Source organism: Microtus ochrogaster, chromosome 10, assembly GCF_000317375.1.
Source record: "Microtus ochrogaster isolate Prairie Vole_2 chromosome 10, MicOch1.0, whole genome shotgun sequence".
NCBI lineage: Eukaryota > Metazoa > Chordata > Mammalia > Rodentia > Cricetidae > Microtus > Microtus ochrogaster.
This window is the reverse complement of record NC_022016.1, coordinates 41,748,547-41,771,095: the sequence shown is the minus strand read 5'-3', so window position 1 is coordinate 41,771,095 and position 22,549 is coordinate 41,748,547. Positions and strand designations below refer to the sequence as shown.

General features: G+C 41.2%; 1 protein-coding gene across 3 annotated transcripts in view; it reads right to left on the bottom strand.

Moving 5' to 3' along the window:
- The window catches only part of Prdm2 (PR/SET domain 2), a 101,599-nt gene that overhangs the window by 50,886 nt on the left and 28,164 nt on the right, over nt 1–22,549 (bottom strand). For all 3 annotated transcript variants that reach the window (XM_026781813.1, XM_026781812.1, XM_013348413.2), the window contains 3 exons: nt 17,051–17,165; nt 15,251–15,354; nt 2,796–2,948 (listed from right to left, as the gene is read on the bottom strand). In XM_026781813.1, the coding sequence (XP_026637614.1) occupies nt 2,796–2,948; nt 15,251–15,259 (162 nt within the window). In that variant the 5' untranslated portion in view covers nt 15,260–15,354; nt 17,051–17,165. The remainder of the gene's footprint in view (nt 1–2,795; nt 2,949–15,250; nt 15,355–17,050; nt 17,166–22,549) is intronic.

Genomic DNA, 22,549 nt, shown 5'->3' with positions numbered 1-22,549 from the left:
GATTCATTCCATACGTTGTATGGCTCTAGACAACCCTGACTAATACACCAAGCCTTAGAGTCAAATGAGAGCCAGAATTCTTTTCCTACAAGGACAGGATTGCAACAACAGATACAATCTTGGCTGAGTGGACAGATCAGTTAATACAATATTGCCTAGGTGCTGGCTTCCTGATATGCCAGTGTACAGTGGCTATGTAAAAGTTTGATGTAGTGGCATTTCAATTGTATTTTAATAAGTAAGTTTACCTGGGAATCAGGAGAGTAAAATCAGCCACACTGGTCAGCCTTACAGCCACGCAGTGGTAACACACACCTTTAATCCCAGTAGCCACACTAGTTGCCATATAAACTGAGCAGTGTATGCCTTTAATCCCAGTGGTGCACACCTTTATTTCCAGAACTAGAGAGGATTATAAAATGGGAGAAAAAAGTTCTCAGACACAGTCTCATCCTGAGATTCCTGGCGGCAGGATCACCATTTAGGCTGGCATCTTTGCTTTTCCAATCTTCAGATTGAACCCCAATTTTTCTCTCTGAGTTTTTATTAATCGTGATTCAGTTTGGTCCTGAAGTTTTTGCGCGTTTGTTTGTTTGGGTTGTTTGTTTGATTGTTTTGAAACAATAGGCTGACCTTGAACTCTCTAGGTAGACCAGGTTGGCTTTTGAACTCAGAGATCCACCTGCCTTTACCTCCCAAGCACTGAAATTAAAGGTGTGTCACTTAGCCCCTGTTTTTGTTTTAAAGAGGAAATTCCATCGGAGATGTCAGTTTAAAAACAAAATGATCCCTTCCTTCCACAAGGTTCTAGTTTAGATAGTAAGCATGGCTTTGGTCACCGTCTACAGAATTTCCACTATTTCAAAATATTCAAGTTGTTTAAAATAAAAGAACCAGTCACTGTTTACTTTTTTCCTCCAAAAATAGCTAAAATTTGCTACTTTACTGTTTTGGAACCAATATCTCATATCCTTTTTTGGATCAGCTAAACTTAACCAAAAACCCTAATTTAAAAAAAAAAATCTATTAATGAGCTAAAACAGCCATCACAAATACCTTTTGGCACTTTGATAAACTAATCTGTTTTGTTTGCTTTTCAAAATTCAAACTGTTTTTAGAGCATATAAATTTTAGCTCATTTCTCTTTTATGCAATGTATTTATGAGATGGTATTAAATGCTACTTGAAATAATTAGGATTCTAGAAAATATAAAAGCAAATCTTTAAAGTAAAAGGGAAAGAGTGAAGACAAATGTATACTTACCATGATCTTCAGTCAGCCACCACGAAACACTCGGGCCTCCAAAGACAAGAGCACCTGTCCCTAGCGCCTGTCTCCCTTTTCATTGATCTGTGGGTGTCAGCAGAGCTACCTGTACTTCACGATGGATGAGCTAAACATCTGCACAGGGGTGGCTGTCAAGCTCAGTGCCTTGGGTTTGAACCCAACACCAACAGATGGAGAGGGTGAGAATCAGTACCAACTCCTTATATAGAAGGACACTCATGTCCACTCAAGTTAAAAATACAACTTAGAATCCGTGTACTGCAAATCAAACTAAAAAATTAAAAAAAAAAAACTTAAACATTGATAGACAAGAAGTATTGAAGAGAAACCTGGTTTGTTCAGTACACACAGCTTTCAACACCATCAGTTACTGAGATAGGGCTACATGCTAACAGACACTCTCTTACAAAAGAGAAAAACGATATTTTTAATATTTTTCTGTACTCCTTAGCATCTTCAAGATTTCATACAACAGATTCCCATGCAATTCATTTACAAGGCCTGCCTCAGAGAACGGTGAATCCTGGAAAACACAGGTGATCACTGCTGAGGGACCCAAAAGGCCGCAAGTGACTGAAAAACTATTTGTTCATTACAGCAATTTGGACAGAGGTATTTATTACAAAAGACAACCATCATCTGTCTTTCTACCCCAAAATTCCATTCTAGAACATTCCATGCATGGAATGTAGCTTTGTCTGCTACAGAAACATGACCTGTGAAAACAAGAGAGGAAGAAAGAATCCTACTCACCGCAGAAACATGCGAAGATGAAAAGCACCCTAGTAGTAAGAACCCACATGTGCTGGGTGCCCTCATTACCAGCTCTGAGCACGACTGTCCTCTTAATCTCAATAACTAATGTCCCCAAGAAATATTTGGCAGAAGGAAGAAATATATCCTAAATTCTATCCTGAATACAAGTAAAGGAAAGGGGAAGCTAACCCAAAGCTTCACGTGCACTAAACACTATGAGTGTGCTTTCTCTTAACACACACCACCACGGTACTGATACTACACAGTAGGAGACATCTGCCAGACAGTCCCCAATGCATCTGGGCCAGAGGAGGAGAAGGGGAGCAGCTGCCATAGATAATCAGCAGTATCAAGAAAGATGCAAGCTGGGCAGTGGTGGCTCACGCCTTTAATCCCAGCACTCAGGAGGCAGAGGCAGGCGGATCTCTGGAAGCTCGAGGCCAGCCTGGTCTACAAGAGCTAGTTCCAGGACAGGAACCAAAAAGCTACGGAGAAACCCTGTCTCGAAAAACCAAAGAAAAAGAAAGATGTAGTCTATAATTACTCAACACAATCTTCCTGCTCTACTTCCCTGACATATGCTAGATCTCAGCAACCATGTGATTAACACAGAGCCTTGGGTGTGTGGATGAGCCACCTCAAACGCCATTCATTCCAGGTCTGCAGAGCTGTTCTTGTCAGTCACAGCTAGAACACACTAAGAGAAATGCATACAGAGTAGCCAGGAGTAGATTAACAGCAACACTGTTACCTTTAAGGTTTTATAGTAAATGGCTCTGTTGATTTCCAGTGGAAATAAATTCTGCTCTTCACCTGAGCAAGCCCAGTTCACATAGCGCAGCCAGTTGCCCTTCTCCGGATCAGTGGCGTCAATGCACATCCACCCCAGATTTGGGTAGTACACCTATGGACAGAGAAGAATGAGCTCGTATTAGGACAGGAATGCCTAAAAAGTCTCATCTTCAGCTTTCCAGACATCTGTTTTTACTGTATGCTAGCACTCTACAGCATTTCAGAGAAACAAGATAGAGAACCAACACTCAAAAACACAGGGAGGAAACAGAGCTGTGAAATCTTTTCATTTTTTAGGTTCCCCCCTCTAAATATAATCGATCTACAAATATTTCCTGTACATGAAAACAGGTTACAACTACATGCTCTCAAATGTGACTTAGCAAAATGCCTTCTCAGATACTCTGTCAGTTCAACCTAGGCCCGTACTGCTAGGCTACACGGTTCCGAAGTCTTCTTTCTGGCATGATTTACAGGGACTTCGCAAAGGAGCACACGTAGTGAATCAGCTTGGAAGTGACAAGCTATAATGGTTTTATCAACCTCACTGTCCCTCAACACCTACACCATCCAGCACATGTATCAGAACTAAGGTCCAGCGAACATGTTTGTAAGGTTCTGGGATGCTGCAGACAAGTACCAGAAAACCCAGGACACCGGATCTACTTTCTTAGGAAGCTTCCCTGAACTTCCATCCATGCTTGCTCCTCCCCTGTGATGCCGCCAATAAACACTTAGCCGGTCATGCCTTCATTTTAAAGAACATCAACTCTGCAAGGAGTTTGACATTCATATGTGCACATATGTGCATTTATTCTTCCAAGTGCCTGAGTAGACACTGAACCAGAACTACAAATAGGTGTTCTTTTTAGGAAGAAAAGAAGGATTCGGGTGCCTCTCTTTTCCCCACACACCTGACTCCTTCCGTTCATTCCTTTCTTCCTCTCCCATCACATTAATCCCTTTTAGTTAGGTCAACGCTCCTGCTCTCCACTGATGGCTGGGAGGCTGACTTCCTGATCAAGCCTGGGCCCTTGAGACTGAGGCTCTAAGTCTGGTTCTCGCCTTCCAAGACACTGACACTACTAAGCTACACTCTCTGTGTCAGATCTCCCTTACTAATTTTCCCCTTCCACATGTGGAAATCAGGGCTTGAAGGTAAAACAGCCTTCCTTTCTAAATCACTTGACTGGAGGAAAGACAGTCTTAGGCCCAGGCTTGTTTGACCTCCATTTGTGGCTGTTTCCCTGACTACCTGACCACCCTAGGTTAGACTACAGGCTCTTCTCTTCCCACCAGCACCCCAGCCTCCTTCAGTTCTTCTAAAGGTGGACAGATATACATACATACACTCTTTCCTTTTCAACAGAACACTCCTCAAATGGTATGTTATGAAGAGACAGTCAAAAAATTGTTAAACACAACACACAAAACAACAAAAGCTGCTTTCCAATGTTTGAGAGTGATGATCGTCCCACCTGCCGGCACAATCAGACAAGTGAAGTGAATGAGCAATGAACACCACCAATCCTCTGGTCAGGCCGCTGACTCGCACGGGAATTATTATTCCCTTTGCCCCCAGGCTCAGAGATAGTCTTTTTCTCTCTCTTATTTTGGATGTATATCGGTAAACATCAGGATCCTACTGGGTCACCACCAATACACTGGCAGTATCACCAGGTATCAATGTGACGACAGAGACAGCAGCAGCTGCCAGGAAAACCCACCAAATGGAAAGTAAAGGTGGCAGCTTGACTATCCATCTGCTTTAATAACAACTCAGGCACTGCTGAAACTTCCTGAATCTTCAGTCAACGTAAACCTCTGCAAAAATAAAGTGTTCCAGGTGAGTGAATTCTTTATTTATATATTCCTCATTGTATCTCAATGGAAATAGGGACTGTTCTAAGTGCAATGATGTTCATAAAGAAAAGAGTTCCATAGAGATAGATGAATATAATAGAGGGGATTGGGGAAGGGCATATGGGGGAGGGGGCTTTGTTTAGTTTTTTTTTTTGCTTTGTTTTCTGAGAGAAGGTCTCACTCTATAGTGTCAGACATATACAAATACATTGCTGACTGAACAAGTCACATTGAAAGAATGAACTATTTATTTTTAGCCTAAACATAAGAATATATGAAGAGAAGATAATCTAAAACTAAAGGTAAGAAAATGTCATTAATGCTTCTTTGAGAAAATGGGCCAATTCAGTATTCTCTTCTTTCGTTTGTCTGAACTTTCTGCCTCTACTCTACTGGAATAGCATTTTCACTGGGGTGGGGATAGAGGAAATGGGCAAAGTACTAACTGTCCTGAAGCTCTACATCTGCATCTGCATGAAGTGTCCAAGGTCTGCTGGATGCTAAGGGAAATGGTGGCACAAACCTTTAATCCCAGCACTCATTGTTTGGGATACGGAAGCAGGCAGATGTCTGTGAATTGGCTGCCAGCCTGGTCTACATGATAAGTTCCAGGGCTTTATAAGACAGGCTACATAGACCCTGTCTTAAATAACATTGAAAAGGTGTGCAATGCTCTTATCACTGAGCTTTAGTTTGTTAGTGGGGAACTAAGATGAGAATATGGTTTGATACAATTCCCATGTTTGCTCATCAAACATCCATTTCTAATCACATTAAATTCAGCGATTGACAGAAATATCTCTAAATTTTGCTTAACTACTAATTGCTAAGCTACAGAAGTGCAACTTATCCTCAGACAATGGTAGTGGAAGGGCAGGGACAACCGATTATGATCACTTCCTCCATCAGTCACAAGGCAGGCAACCCTCCTTCCCTAGTTCAAACCCAGCAAGAGACACTGAAGAAGTCTATTTCCACATCTCCATAACGACTACAAAATAGGCTCACCTGATTCCAAAGAGGAATAGCACACAGAATTAAAAGCTTTATCCTGATACAATCCATAAAGCAGCCTCCTCTACCAAGCAAGGGTACTGGAGTACACCTGTCACGTTCAGCCCTCGTCCTGCAAGGATGACGTGACCACCGGAGCTCTTCTCACTGCAGTTTTATTCCAGGACTTTTTACACTTCTCTCTCTTTTCCTTCCTCTCTCCTCTCTCCTTTTTTCCTCTCTCTCCAGGCAAACCTCTCCCAGCCCTTAAGTAGGCATGGGCTGCCAATCCCGGATTGCCAGGTGGGCACTGCCCATAGGCCCACGCATATGCAAGCAGCTGATGATCACTGCGTGATCAGGCATAAGTCAGACTTTAGCCATAGGAGTTGATTATCATCTCCATCAGGTGTGGCTCTATGCTGCTCGCTACATACACCCTCATAAGAACAGCTTGAACAAACTGACTTCCATCCCAGACCCCATCCCTCGACTCGAGAAGAGGACTGCAGAGAGCATCGTGTGCCAACTCTGGGTAAGCTGGCTGTTTTACAAATTATTTTTGTTCCATCTTTGTAAGGGTCTACAGAATAATCTATAAATATTATGCCTTTGACATTTAAATTTTTATATGTGTGTATGTGTTTGTATTTATAGGGAAGGTGTAGGCTGTGCACATGAGAGCTTGTGCCCAAGGAAGCTAGAAAGTGTCAGGTCCCCTGGAGCTGGAGTTAATGGAACAGAATCTAAGTCCTCTGCAACAGCAATATGTATTCTCAACCACTGAATCATCTCTCCAGTCCCTATGAAATGTTATTAAGTCCCTTTTTTATATATATGAAGAAGTAGTAGATGGGCAATTTTAGTAGAATAGCCAAACCATTAAAAATACTGCCAGGACTCAAACTTGATCATCTCATTTCTTTCTTACATCCAAATGAAACCGATAAGCAGACAGGGAGCAGGGAAGGAGAGTTTTACCTCAAACCCCTCTTTATAATCCTTCTTCTGATGGCTAGGGTGTAACTCATGGTAAAGTGCTTATCCAGGAGGCTGCCCCTGCTGTCACCTCCAGCAGCACTACACAAAAGCACACAGCTTTCTTCCTACTCCTGACTCCTCTAGGTCAGGGTTGTGGAAGCCATTCCTGTTTCTCATTGAACAGACAGGGTGCTAACTCTTCTTCAAGGACAGCATAAATGTCCTGTAACTTAATTCAGTTCTATTTAATTCAGTCATTTAAAAAATAGTTTTAAAATAATCAAAATTCAAATGCAGTATACATGCCCCTTTGAATATGACACACTCAAAGTTGCATCTCTATGCCATTTAGGAAAAAGAATTTGCAAAGAACAAACCACATTATATCTTCCTTAATTATTCATTACTCGGTAAGCACACTGGTTAATGTTGGAAGTATAGGACAAAACTTTGATTCACTTTATGAAACATAACATCACTTAAACTCTCAATTGTTCACCTACAACATCCTAACTCATAATAATAACAATATAATAATAATAACAACAATAATAATAACAACAATAATAATAATAACAATAGCAAATTGCCACAGACATCACAGGCTAAAACTGAGACAAGGCAATGACAAACTCTCATGCTGGGTCAACTCTAATATCAAGTTGAGTATTACACTCGATTAAAGCAGCTCTCTAACATTACAGCCTACAATGACAAAACCATGTCCCTGGGCTATTGTTTGGACTTCCCTACAGTGTAGGTACCAAGCATTGCTAACACTTCACAACCGAGACAGACCCTCTCTAGGAGGCCAGGTGCTAACATCAGGAGCCCCAGTCTGCCTATACTGTCAGAGGCTCCTTTCCATGCCTCTGTATCTTCCCTGAAGATTCATTGCTGAACTTCAGCATGAAGATCTACACCAGCGATTCTCAACCTGTGGGTCAAGACCCCTTTGGGGGTCAAATGACCTTTTCACAGGGATCGCCTAAGACCATCAGAAAACACAGATATTTACATTATGATTCATCATAATAGCAAAATTACAGTTATGAAGTAGCAATGAAATAATTTTATGGTTGGGACATTCATACATCACACACGAGGAACTGTATTAAAGGGAGGCAGCATTAGAAAGGTAGAGAAACACTGCTCTAAACTGTTCTACACTTATACAAGCTACAATTTTTAGAAATGATTTTATCCTTTGCAAGATCAAATGTTTTTCTTCACTGTTTAGGTTCAAATCGTCTTACTGAGAATAATCTCTAGCAACTCATTTATAAATATCATTGAACCTACAAATAAAGCTATGAAGACAAAAAAGAGAAAGGTAACCTCAGTTTGTATGAAAAGGTAATAAATGTATCTTTGCAAGTCTTAAAGGATTTTACTAATACTACCCACAAAAATACCATATCTTTGTGACATCTTCAGCCCCCAGTGGCACTTCAGTGACAGAGCTGGCTGCCTGCAGGTTTCATTAAGGATAAGCAGACTGCTACCCTGCAGAAGAAACTTTCTGGGAGCTACAGACAAAATGGATCATCGCTATCATCTGCTCCACGCCTCATATTACTTTAGAAGCTCAAGGGCTTCTAAAATGTTCTAAACATTTGACAATAGAGAACAAAGTCTAGTAGGTGGTGGCACATCTTAACAGAAAAGGCCCACTCGTCAGAGGACAATTCCAAGCATACAGGCTATCTGTACTGGCAAGTCTAAAACAGAAATGTAACAACAGTTGGCTTCTCAGGTCCTCAAAGCCCAGCCGCTGTCCATCCCGTCTGAGCATGCTTATGTGACTGACCCTCTTTTGAAATTACTGGGAATAGGTCTCAGTTATACAACTGCATAAATGTTTGTGGGAAATCCTCCAATAACAGATGCTCTACAAAATATAAAATGCTTCCCAGCAAGTCCCTAATCAAATTCTAGTGGGTAGGCAAAACAGTTTATTCTTGTTCTTAAATCAGAATTTCTACCCATGACCATGGATGTGTAAGAATTCCATAAACCACTAGAAGTGGCAGCAATCTTTCCCAGTATGCAGTTCCACACTTTCTGGGGAGGCTTGCAAGAGGGTGGGTGGTCTGGCTGTACCTCCTCTATGGGGTGCTACTGAGAAATAATGGACCTTTGAAATGTGGGGTCTGGTGGAAGGTCCTTAGGCCACAGGTACCATAACCTCAGAAGGGACTATGTGGGGCCGTGCCTAGCCCTCTGTTTCTGCTTCAGTCTGAGAAAGAAAACTTGGGCTCCTACGTGTACTCCTGTCAGGATATGCCACTGTCACCAAAGGCCCAAGCTACATGACCACTTAATTTTGGATAGTTACACAAAGAACTGTGAGCCAAAACCAAACCTTTCTATACTTCAGATAACCTGCCTTTATCATCCTGTCATAGTGATGACACACAAGGTTCCATACCACAAAATACTCTGTCTGCGGCCTTTGCTATAGGAAGAGTACTGACAACAATCCAAATGCTTAGTTTGGTTTTGACTCCAGGTTAAACAGTTTGAGGGCCTCAAGCAAGCCCCTTAGTATCCAGACCTATCATCTATTTACTTGTACTCCAGACCAACAACCTCTGAGACAAAGCCAAGAGTTTATAAAGCGTGTGTATAAGCCAAGATCAACAAACAGGAAAGGCTTGACAGAGAGACATTAAATGAACTTCCACCGGGGGTGGGGCTACACCACACCAAGCTGCTAATCTAAGTAATAGTTAACCTGTTTGAAAAGATTACTTAATCCTCTGTACTTCAACACCCTCATTTATCTTGAAACTCCTGAAACAGCACGATTCATGACTGGCTCTGCTGTTACTACAAAAACCATCTCTATAGTTGGAGTAGCAAGTTCTGCACACGGCTATAACCCAGTCTCAGTAAACCTGAAACGTTACACCGCTCCACACTCACCCCTCTGGCTTCTTCTCCACACAGCCAAGAAACAGCAAACTCTCTATAAAGAGTAACATGAAGAAAGTGTTTGGGAGAGAAGTAGTTAAAGAGCACCAACTGCTCTTCCAGAAGACCCACGTTCAATTCCTAGCAACCACACAGTGGCTCACAACTGTCTGTAACTCCTGTTCCAGAAGATCCGACACCCTCCTCTGGCCTCCGCAGACACTGTACAAATGTGGTGCACAGACACATATGTAAGCAAAACACCCATACATTTTTTTAAGTATTTTTGACCTTACAGGTCATACAGCCTGTTGCCACTGTTCGACTCACCAAATGAATGTGGCTGTGCATAAATAAAACTTTCCTCATGAATTGAAACTTCAAATTCATAATATCTTCTTGTGCCACAAAGTTTGAAACCGTAAAGGTGCTTCTTAGTCTTGGAGCTTTAAAACACAGACTATAGGCTGGGATCTAAAGACAACCTTTCCTACAGTTGCCCTGACAGAATTCTATAGCTAGACAACAGCAATGAGCATGGCTAGGATTGCTGAAAACAAACTCTGCAGAATCTGCTGGCAGCTTCCAAGTGACAGCCAAGTACAAGAAAGGACACCGGAATCGGCAGCCATCACTTCAAGTGACATCCAATCACAAGGACACAACAAGCACTGTCCCCGCTCACACACCAACATGAATTTTATTCGCAATGCTGGGAACTCATAAAAAGAGGGCTTGCTTCTTTTAAAAAAACTATAGTAAAATCTTGGAGCTATGCAGAGAGCATTTCTGTATCTAGTACAATTGATAAGCTCTTCTACTTCTTCCCTCTGTCCTCTAGACTCAAAATTTTTTGTATTAATTTTTTAAAACTTTTTTTTTAAGATTTATTATGTATGTAGTGTTCTGCTGCCTATATTCTGCCTGCATGCCAGAAGAGGGCACCAGGTCTCATTACAGATGATGGTGAGCCATCATGTGGTTGCTGGGAATTGAACTCAGGACCTCTGGAATAACAGTCAGTGCTCTTAACCTCTGAGCCATCTCTCCAGCCCTAGACTCAAGAAGAGCAAAACACAAATAGAAGTAGTGATTGTTCACTTAAAAGAATAGTTTGAGGTTTTGGCTATTGTTTTGTTTTGGCTTTTGTTGTTGTTATTTTTGGTTTTTTGGAGGGTTTCTCTGTAGCTTTGGAGCCTGTCCTGGAAATAGCTCTTATAACCCAGGCTGGCCTTGAATTCACAGAGATCTGCCTGACTCTGCCTCCCGAGTGCTTGGATTAAAGACATGCGCCACCTCCACCCAGCGAGAATAGATATTCTTAAAGCGATTAAAAAAAAAAAAACAATACTGGGTTTCAAAGCCCTAGAAAAAAACATATTCTTGCTGATTATACAAATCACTACAATCTTTCTAAGGGCTTCAGGGCAAAACTGACCAAAAATGTATAGAAATTTACATAACTTTTGACTTAATATTTACACTTCTAGGAATATATCTTCAGAAAAATATCAGACAAGTCAGCATATTGCATCCATAGAGAGTTTACGCTTTGAAGGACTATACATACTCAGCAAAAGATTAATTATCTAAATATCCAAAACAAGGTGAATTGTGGATGGTATACAGACAGAATTATGAGCAGCCACAGAAGAAATGGCCTAGGCCACGTACTTGACAGACACATCCTTGGGGCGTTGGTAGGAAGCAAGCATATGACATTCCTATAATACACGGTGCAAGGACAGGAACTAGTGTGAGAAACAAGGATGGCAGAGGCCTTAGGCAGAGAAAAAAAGAGACTGCACCACACAAGGGTGTGACCAAAATAAGTTCTTTAATTTAGCAAATTTTAAATTAGAATTAAAAGAATGCTCATAGAGATGTCTGGGTACTGGGAGTTTAAGTGAATTTTAATTTTTGGTGAGCTTTTTCTGTACTGTCCATACTATTATAGTTTGTGGTAAACATAGTTTTGTGTTGGTGTTGTTTTAATTACATTTATTTGTGTGTATGTATGTAAAGGCAGAGATCAACTGGGGAAGTCAGTTTTCTCCTTCCACCACGTGGGTTCAGTGATGGAACTCATGTCATCAGGTTTGGTGGCAGTACCTTCACATAATGAGGCATCTTATTGACCTTGTTTAAAATGTTAAGACTTATATGCTGGGTTGGGTGGCACATGTCTTTAATCCCTGTACTGAAGGAGCAGTGGCAGGAAGATCTCTATACGTTCAAATCCAACCTGGTCTACCTAGCAAGTTTCAGGACAGCCAGGCTATGTAGATCATTTCAGAAGAAAATATTTTTTAAATACTCATTAGAATATATACCAAGAAAAAGTTAACACAAACTACGAACTTTATATGACAACAGCCCTTTGATGCAGATTTAGTAAAAATAACTAGTGTCTCACTCTAGGGGAAAGGCTGATGGTTGGAAAATCTGCAGTTACGCAGAGGTAGGGTTCTACAGAGTAGGAATGGCTCCCAAATGCACATACTGTGTACAGACACAGACTTAATGGGATGTCCAGATTCTGGCAGCTCTGGCTCTCTGAATGGAGAAACACAAGTTCTAAAAGAGTTTGAGGCCACAACTTCCATCTCTGGCTCTGTCTTGATCTGTAATGCTTTCCAGCAATGCTATAATAGATTAAGAAGTCCCTCACCACGTATGTACAGCTCTTTGATCTTAGACTTCTTGGCTTTCACAATAAGCTTAGGGACTCTACCCTGGCTATGGTATTTTATCAGAGCTAGCACAAACCAAGGCAGAAACGATCTCCACCTTCCAATCAATTTTCTCTGAATCTAACACTGTTCTAAAAACTTAAAGTTATATAATTAATATTTAGTTCGTGCCTGTATTACCAGCACTTAGGAGGTTAATGCAGGAGGAATTTGAGTTATTGCCTAATCTACAAGCAAGGCTCTATTTCAAAACAATACAAGTAAAATTTTAAAAAATCTATTTTTAAAGGATTATTAGAATAATTTTTACTCAGATAATTGCAAAAACACTGTTTATCAGCAGCAATATGAGCCTAAACTTGAAAGATTTTTTATCAGCTAGGCATATAGTAGGCCATGCTTGTAAACCTAGCACATGGGAGGTAGAGATAAAAGGATCCTAGTTCAAAGTCAACCTAGACTACAAAGCAAGGTTCTGCCTTTAAACGGAAGGACAGTTTTTTTAAAATCAGGAATGGTTTCAAAATTCTGATATTGCACAACACACCAGGTGGTCAAGAGAAGTGTCGCAGGCAGTCCAGCATGTCAGGTCCCCAGGGTCCTGCTAGTGGCAGATCAAAGCATGCTGGCTTTTCTGTAGGAACCTGCTCCATGCACTCACCCTGAGCATCACACTCTTTTGCATTTAAAGGAATGTGAATGCTTTCAGTGAAGCTTGAGGATTTATGAAGTCAGACAGTCAAGGGCTCAAGAAAGGCAATTAACACTTTGTCTTAGGTTAGCACACAATGGTGAACTAGTTGGTGTAAAATTCTACTGCTTTGATGTTCTAAAAAGGTCTTAAGGGGCTGTGATGGAAGAAAAACACCAAGATGGAGCTCTGATGATAAACTCTTTCTGTGACATTAGGAGATTTTCTGATACAAATCTGAGGATAAGACCAGGGTTAGAATCAATTAATAGTAAATAGTTTACCTTGATTTTCAACTTATTTATGAGAAATATGCCCATTATAAGTGATATTCCTGATACCTTGCCATATGTGTGGGTATACACCTGTCATCTATATTCTATTTTAACATTTTTTTTAAATGAAAAACCTTTCAGATGTGAGAATAAGTGAATAAGATCCTGACTTTTCTTCCTTGCAAGGAAAAGTCAATCTTCACAAGAACAAGATGGTAAACTCGAAGCTGACTAAGAAGTGGTACTTCCATGATGGGTTACACACTAAAGCATGTGCGTGTAAAGAACCTTACATTATTAGCACAAAGACGATGTGTGTCTAGAGGAAAAGGAGCCCCTAGAATCTCATGGTTGCAAGTGACTCTCAAGCCACACTAGGTGTGAATTTCAGTGCAGACGGTAACTCCCATAAGACATGGGTGATGGTTCATACAGCCACGTCCAACTGTTACAGCGCAGAGAAGGTGCCATGACTTCACTAAGCAGCAATGGCATTTATTCTACTCGGCACTGTATATACAGGACGTCGAGTAAGCATGTGACTCCCTGATATTCCCCACTATGATTAATGCTAGCAAAGTCAAGCACTCCTGTTAGCTTCCTTTGGAACCTTTTAAAATTAAAACTGTGATTTATTTGAGAGCAATCTTATACAGGCAACACATTGTTAATGACACAAGTACTATCCTTAATAATGAAGACTTTTTGTAACCAGACAGTTTTCTACAATTACAAATTTCTTTCAACTCCAGTCAGATTCTTTTGGTAAATCCTTGTTTCCTAAAGCCCCCAGGGTTCACTGTCAGACACAATCACAGACAACAGACTCACAAAGACACAAACACAAAATGATTAAACTGTCAGATCAAGCTAAAACCTTTCCAGCCTTAAAAGGCCCCCTTGCCCTGAGCTTCCTGGGGGGGATGTGGCCACACATTTGACTGTCAACAAGAATAAAACAGATGTGATTCCTTCTCTTTCAAAATGAAGCTTGTAAAGGAGTCATGCCCTGAGGGACTTCCCCAGGGCACTGACCTGAGATCCCACGCAAACCCCAGAACACCATCAAGTGCAGTCACAAGCACCATAATGAAGTGTTTTTAGTGACTTTTTTTAAACAGAAAACTTCACAGCCCATAGGTTAAGAAAGTCAGGAAGCTGATGGAGAAGCAGGACCTGGCCCAGACAATCTGGAAGAACATGTGTAACTGTCCCACTGTTCCCCAGAGACATGGCTCTGACTACATCTGCCCCATTCAGGCCTGGGGCTGCAGAGCAAGGGCAGCTCCTCTTTTTCTGGAAGCTTCTATTAAAAGACAGCCACTGCCCTGCTTTGTCCTCCAGGGCTGTTGAAAAAATATGAAGTAGAATGAAAGCCTTTTACAAAATTAAGAGTTCAGGGCTATAAAGACAATTCAGTAGTTAAGAGCACCAGCTGCTCTTCCAGAGGACCTGGGTTCAATTCCCAGCACTCACATAGCAGCTCACAGCCATCTGTAGCTCCATTTTCACAGTATCCAACACCCTTAAACTTGCAAGCAAAAACATCAATGCACATAAAATAAATATATCATTAAAAAAATTTAAAATTCAATGTAAGTGTGTCACATGCTATATGTTTACAGTATTTCAGGGACATAGAAACTACTCTCTGATATACAGAAAGGAATCTAATATGTTCTTGGCAGCCTATGAAGTGTATTTTGTGGTTATAGCCATGTCATTTGTAAAGTGACAGGCCACCACACAGAAAGTCAAGGTCTTAGGGTGCAAGATAAAATGCCCTGGATAAGGAATACAAAAAGTAAATGTGACACTTACAATCAAGAACATCCAAGCAGCTTCAAACTACACACATATATGCAAATAAGTCACCAAAAAATTAATATTGTCATTTAAAAAGATTTTTAAAGAACATACTAAAACATATATTTTAAGTTTAAGATGTCAAATTATATGAGAACAGGTAGCAGCCTCTTTAAAATGTTTGAAAGTCTCTTACCTCCCACATGTACACATTATTCCTAACCTGAGATCGTTTCTTCTTATCACCAACAAATGGCCCAAACTTTTTCCCTTTTAAAATTGGTTTAGTGGCCCAGACACCTAGAAAAACAAAACCAATATTTTTTATAATAGTAGTTATTTTAAATATTGGAAGCATTAACGTCATTCAACTTTACAAAAAAATTAAAAAGCAAGGATGCCTAAGAGCAAGATAACTATGAGTAAGTTCAGTCAAACCGAATAGAGTCCTCCAGGGGATTCTGGGTTTCCTTCTGTAGCTCCTCGGTTTTCTCTAACCAGTCTGTAAAAAATCTGCATTGTTTTATCATTTTTAAAAGTTCATATTAACTTTTATATATAAAATAGACCATATATAGTATAATTACAAAACTTGAAAACTAACATAAGAAAAAAAGAAATGGAATAAAACTACAAAAACTTAAATTCTTCATAGTCTGCCTATAGGTTTCAAACTGACCCTACTAAAGACAAGCTGTTCTTATAATGGTTAGGACTTGGTTTTTATTAATAAACACTTTCAAAGTTGATCTGCCTAGTTAGATTGGAAAATCCTTTCCTCTCATTAGTTTCATGAAACATAGCTAATGGGATAGCTTGCTTTCAGGGTTTCAGTCCACACACATGCTCACCCATGGCATCCCTTGGGATTATTTCCATCACTTAGTCACCTATCATAAACACACAGATAGGATAAAGACACAGTCAATGGAATGACTGGAGCCCAGGAGTCAAGAGAAGCACACATTCTGGACAGGGTCCTTCATTTATAGAACGAGAGGTGGAGGCTAGTCCTGCGGTGTGTGACTAGGACGTATACTCTCCACTCCCACCAAGTCAGCTTGGAACTGCACCTGTGAACACTAACAACCTGTTGGCTGAGCTGTGAGATAACCACTTTTGCTCAAACCAAATAAAATAAAATCCCCAATGCTCACTAAGCAAATTTCCAATGAGAATTAGAGAAAGTGCTTGCCAGATCACACACACTGACTGAGCATCAGAAGAGCATCTAAAAGACAAACAGGAGGGTGGAAGCATGATCTACTCAAGAGTACATTCTTACAAGATTTTAACAACCTACTCTTAGCCTTCTCTCTAAAACTATCTATGTAAATCACAAAACAAAAATCAAATACATACAAGCTTGTGTATTCAACAAGAAACTCTAGCCAGTTTATGTTGTTTATTCAGATATCTCTAGAGGGTTCCTAAGTATAAAAATATGGGTAAAGCAACAGGGATATATATAAAGGGAAATTATTAAATTAAATTAATAGGGAAATTAAAAGGGAAATAAATCTGATAACATAATCACACTTAAGGCACAGCAAATCAGAGGAAGCCCACTCTGTGGAACAAGGTTCATGGGCACGCAGAGGAAAGCACGCTGGGACTCTACCAAGGACAGAATATGTAGGTTCAGTATGTGTTGGGGGGAGCTAGTTTTCTTCTTTTTTTTTTTTTTCTGGTTTTTTGAAACAAGGCTCCTCTGCATAGCCCTGGATGTCCAGAAACTCACTCTGTAGACCAGCCCAGCCTCCGCCAGCCTCTGCCCCCAGAGTGCTGGGACTAAAGGTGTGCAGCACCACAGACCTGCTAGTTTCCTTTTCTAACCCAAGTCCATGCTGGAATCTGATGTGGAAAGTACATATACATCACAGAATTTAAGGGTCAACCTTTCCTTTACTGGAGAAACATTTATCTAACACGATCCCTGCTCCCAAAGGAAGCAGCCTGCTCTTTGCTGCCTGACTCCTCTGATGAGCATGCTCACCAATTCGGGTCTTGTCAACAGCAGACGGTAAAAGCCTCACTTCCTCGGGAAGTCCTCGCAGTACGTGTTCAGGTACCTCAGCCAGAGTCTCAGTGGCGGCCACAGACTCCGTATTCTGTAAGTCAAACGGAAGAAGGATCATAGGAAAAGGAAAAAAAAAAAAAAACAGTAGTGCTTTTTGTTTTGTTCTGCATTGCTTTTTAGTTTCTCATCCAACAAGCAAATGATGAAAACTAACTAGAACTGTGTGTACAAAGCAGACTGGGACAGGCCGTTAAGCAGCTCTGGAGCTACTCTGTCACTCACTGAGTCTCATAATGAAACCCCAGCAACCTGTAAACCGGAATCTATCTTGCTCCAGCCACCTATATCCAGTTTCAAAATATGTAAATCCTTAGCAATGCACTGCTCTTTAACCTCGAACAGAATCAGGCAGCAAAGTACAGCTTACCCTGTTTCTAAATCAAAGGCTACCTGCAGTATACCACAACCCTAAAAGAATAATTTGGGCACACTCCATAAAGACCACTTAACCAATTAGATGCTGCCCCCTCCTGAATCCCTCCAGCAACTTGAACAGCTTGGACATTCCACAGAGAGTGACGGTTTACTGTTAACACTCACTTCAAGTGGGGCTGGGGCTTTCCAAGAAGAAGCAATGGCTGATGTCCTAAGTCACTAGACACCAAAGGCATAACATCTCAGAGTTGACAGGAAATGAAGAATGTTATACAATTACCTCTCAAAATTTAGACTGGAATTCATCAGAATCATAAGAAATAAGATTAGTATTAGGTATTTATGTAAAGAATAAGGGACTGGTGTCAATGAGAAGAACAAGGATATAGCTTTTAGAATAACTTGCAATTTAATCAAATCATAGAAAACTAAAAAGATTAATTTCCCACAACAAAGCAGCATTTGTAATTCTTCTTTGTTTGCTTGTTTGTTTGCTTGTTTTTTGAGACAGGGTCTCTTAGTGTAGCCTAGGCTGTCCCAGAACTCAGTATGTTGACCAAGCTGGCTTTAAACTCAGAGATCCACCGTCTCTCATTTTCAAGTGCTGGGGTTAGGGCCACCACCACAAGACCTGAAGCATGGTATTGCATGCCTTTAATCCCAGCACTGGAAAGCAGAAACAAGAGTGTCTCTGTGAGTTCAAAGCCAGCCTGGTCTACATACTGAGTTCCAGAATAGCCAGAACTACATAATAATGTAACAGAGACACCCTTTCTCAAAAACAACAAAATGTTAGGTACCAAGCTCCCCTATCCAAAAAAAAAAAAAAAAAGTCATCCAAACTCAAAACTCCTGGAGTTTCAATTTAAAAAGAATGGGCTGTTTTAACAAAAATCGATTTCAGTGTTCATGGACTACTCTCTGGCCTGCTTGGAGCCATAAAACCCAAGAGGGTATCCACAGATGGGTCACCTCCAGGGCAAGGCCAAACTACCAGTGTGCTTGCTTCAGAAGCACAAATACTTTGTTCTGCTCTGACTTAGATCCTCTTCAACAAATCACCCAACACACTTTCTAAAACTAGAAGTTTCAAACTAGACCAGAAAACAACCTCCTGTACCTCTAATGAGCTAAAAATATGAATAAACTTAGCAGACATTTTTCACTTCTACATATGGTATTTCCATTTAAAAATGTTTTAATCTATAAACTGGGCATTTGGAAAAATTAATAAGCTTTTTGCTGAAGGGAGAAAAATACTGACCTGACCGTATCCTATAGTGTGATTTTTTTCTAAGGCTCCAATAAACTAAATAATACCAATAAATACCAGCCAGAATCGTGAGTGGGTGCAGCTGGCCACTTAGAATAACCAATGAGAGCCCTTCTTCCCTCTCTAGCTGTGGTCCACCTATCCTCCCCAAGAGGTAACCCATTCACACACACACAGCACACACACATATATATGTACACTCACACGCACACACCGAGGAAACTGAGGCTTAGGAAAGTGGCCTAAGTTGCTCACAGTTGACTCTGAACCCTGGTCTAACTTTGAAACCCAAATTCATAGTCACTGTGGGTTTCCATTAATACTTAAGGGAACCATCTACGATCCTCTGCCCCACAATTTCCAGACTCCTGGGAACAGCCACAGGAGTATTGCCCAAGGCAAGAATGGTCTCCCATAGGAAATGTGTCAGTTCAATGGAGATGTGTACTAAAACTCCTGAACTACCTGTGAATATAAAGGGTCTCAGCAGAGCTGCCAGAGGTTAAGCCTGTCTGGGGTCAACCGGTTATCTGGAGTGTGTCAAATGTTTTGGTTTGGTTTTGGTTTTGCTAAACAGCAAAACTCAAACTGGCTGGACTCAAACTCAAGATCTTTCTGCCTCAGCCCTGGAATACTGGGATTACAAGGATGAGCTGCCACGACCAGAGGACCTACGTTCTTAATGTGGGCTCACTTTCAAGAAGCTCTCTCTCTGCTGTCCACTGTAGTTTTCTTCAATGAAAATAAGATTCAACTAAATTCACAGCAAAACACTTCAGAGCCTGTCAATCATGGCTTCCCCTTTCCATCTGCCTAACTGCTGGAACATCTTCATGGCTGAATATTGCTCAGCCAAGAAATTGCTGCAAATTGCTGAGCCAAGCTCAGTCAAGAAATGGCTTATGACATAGAAGGCAAGCTCCACCACCTCTACTTGCCTTGTTTTTTCCTTTAAAGTCCTCAGGCAATTTTTCCTAACTACTTGTCTATCGTGTTGACTGTACATCCCAACACTGGCTTTGTGTTGACTATAGATACAGGGGGTGTCTCTCTCGTTTCCAATGAGAGATGCGAAATGCTTGTTTGCATCTGTTGAGAAAGTATCTGATTCTTTGTAAGACAACTAATGTAACACCTTTAAAAAATATTTATGTGTATGTTTGCCTGCATGTATGCACATGTACCTCATGTGTGCTCTGTGCCCAGAGGCCAAAAGAAGATGCCAGATCCTTTAGAACTAGAGTTACAAAAAGTTGTGAGTTGCCATATGGGTGCTGGAACCCAAACCCAGACCGTCCCCAAGAGCAGCTGTGAACTCCTGAGCCACTTCTCCACCAGCACACCCCACCTCTCTTCAGAGGGACAGAACTAAACCAGCAGAGTCATCTCTCAGGATACATTTCTCCATGTATGTGGGAATGTCTTCAATTTGTGATAGATACTCAACCCACACCCCTCTAGCAACAAAATCCCAAAATGCTCGAGTTCCTTATATAAATAGCACAAACTGTGTGTGCATGACCTCCACACAGCCTCTCATATACTTTAAACCCACCCAGTATAAGTTAAGCACTACGTAAATAGATGTTAAACCTTATTATTTAGAGAACACAGGAAAGAAAAGTCTATACTTGTTAAATTTAGAGGCAAGTTTGCCTTTCACATATTTTCAACCTGAACTTTGTAAAGTAAGTTAGTGAGTTACCGAGTCTTAACTAATTCATTGATTTCTGTTGTCTGATGCCCTCAACTTTCTACTACCTCAAATCAAAGAGGGCCAATTTCATGCTGGCACTGTGCTGGTTGGCAAGGAAACAATGACTAATAGCACCAATCAAGACCTCCATCTCATGAAGCTCACCCATAGGGGAACCTCTGTTTCCAATGCCTAACCAAGAAACCTTAAAGATGTGATGGTCCATGTCTGACCTTACTGGGAACTGTGAAGAACTGTTCTGTTAAGAGCGGCGGGCTGTGTCCTACCACCTGGCCACCCACACGACTAGCTTTATCCGAAATAATTACACCGAAACTGTATTCTTTTAAACACCGCTTGGCCCATTACATCTAGCCTTTTCTCGGCTAACTCTCACACCTGGACTAGCCCATTTCTAATATCCATGTAGCTCACGAGCTGGCTTACCAGGAATGATCTTAACCTGCCTCTGCCTGGAGTGGGAGAACCATGGCAACTCACTGATTCCGCTTCTTTCTCCCAGCATTCTGTTCTGTTTACTCCACCCACCTAAGGGTTGGCCTATCAAGGGGCCTAGGCAGTTTCTTTATTCCTTAACCAATGAAATCAACAGATTGATATATGATACTCCCACATCAAAGAACCACATGCTTTCTCCTGCCATCTGTCCCTTGACCCTAGATGTCTTTCTCATGCTAGATGGATGGGGACCTGAGAGAGGATAAGATTCACTGTTCCCTCTGAGCAAATATGTGCTCGGTGTTATATGAATGTCCCTTCATTTCGTCACTGTAACAACCACAGTCAAAGTGAACTCAACAAACACTACTCCAGGACAGTACAAGCACAAAATGTCTCACTCACTCACTGTGTTACAACCTGAAAAAAAAAAAAAAAGAAAGAAACTTTTATGACCCATATTTTACAGAAGAAAGTGAAAATTGCCCGTGCCCGTAGTCACAGTGTGTGGCAGAACTAAGTGATCCAAGCCAGACACAGTCAGACTAGGGTGGGCCACAGGGCAGTCATGAAGAATCACTTCCACACTACACAGTATGATATTGCAGTCAGATAAAACCCAGATGGTCCCTATTGTTCTGACCTTTCTGGGGTTCACAAAGTCAGATCTACTATTATAATGACACCAAAAAATCATCCATCATTTTTACCCTAAGGTGTGGAGAGTGAAATTTTCTGTAGGCTGTGACTGTGATGAAATCATCATTCTAACAAATGTGGGAATTCTTAATCCCTCAAGCTTTTCTGATCTGTGACTAGACCCTGTATTCTAAAATTATACCAAACCAATCAAAGTTTTGATATTCTACTAGAGCTGTGTGCATGCTACCCCGGAGAAGCTGAGGAAGAAGACATGGGATGATGCAGCATTCCAATGTGCTGTTGCTAACCTCTGAGAGACCAAACTAGAACAATCTGGGATGTGGTGCAGTGCTTCACAGTCCTAAGCACAGTGATCTGCCGTCAGTGTTGCAGTCAGACCCAGGAGGGACCAGAAAGCAACAGAACAGTCTCCCCCTTCACTGTCAAGCCCAGGGGGGGACCCACACACAACAGTAGGACTAGTACCTAAAGGTCCCAATTTGCATTTGTACTGTTGACCTGTGCACTTCAGCCAGGCTTCTTCAAGCCTTGCTCCACTTTCCTCCCCTGCAGGACTCCCCGCGGCTGGCACTTAGCAAGTCCTTACTGGCTGGTGTATTAATCAAGAGCAGGTTCCTGGTGTCTGGCCCAGGAGAGGAAACACAAAGAAGTGAGGGTCATGAACAAATAAGCAAAGACGCCCAAGAGATCTGTGATAGTCTGAATGCACTTGGCCCCCATAAACTCATAGGGAGTGGCACTATTGAGAAGCAAGTCCTTGTTGAAGTAGGTGTGGCCTTGTTAAATGAAGTGTGTCACTGTGGGGGCAGGCTCTCAGGTCTCTTTTGTTTAAACTTTACTCAGTGTAGGTCTCTCAGTTACTTTTTTTTTTTTTTGGTTTTTTGAGACAGGGTTTCTCTGTGGTTTTGGAGCCTGTCCTGGAACTAGCTCTTGTAGACCAGGCTGGTCT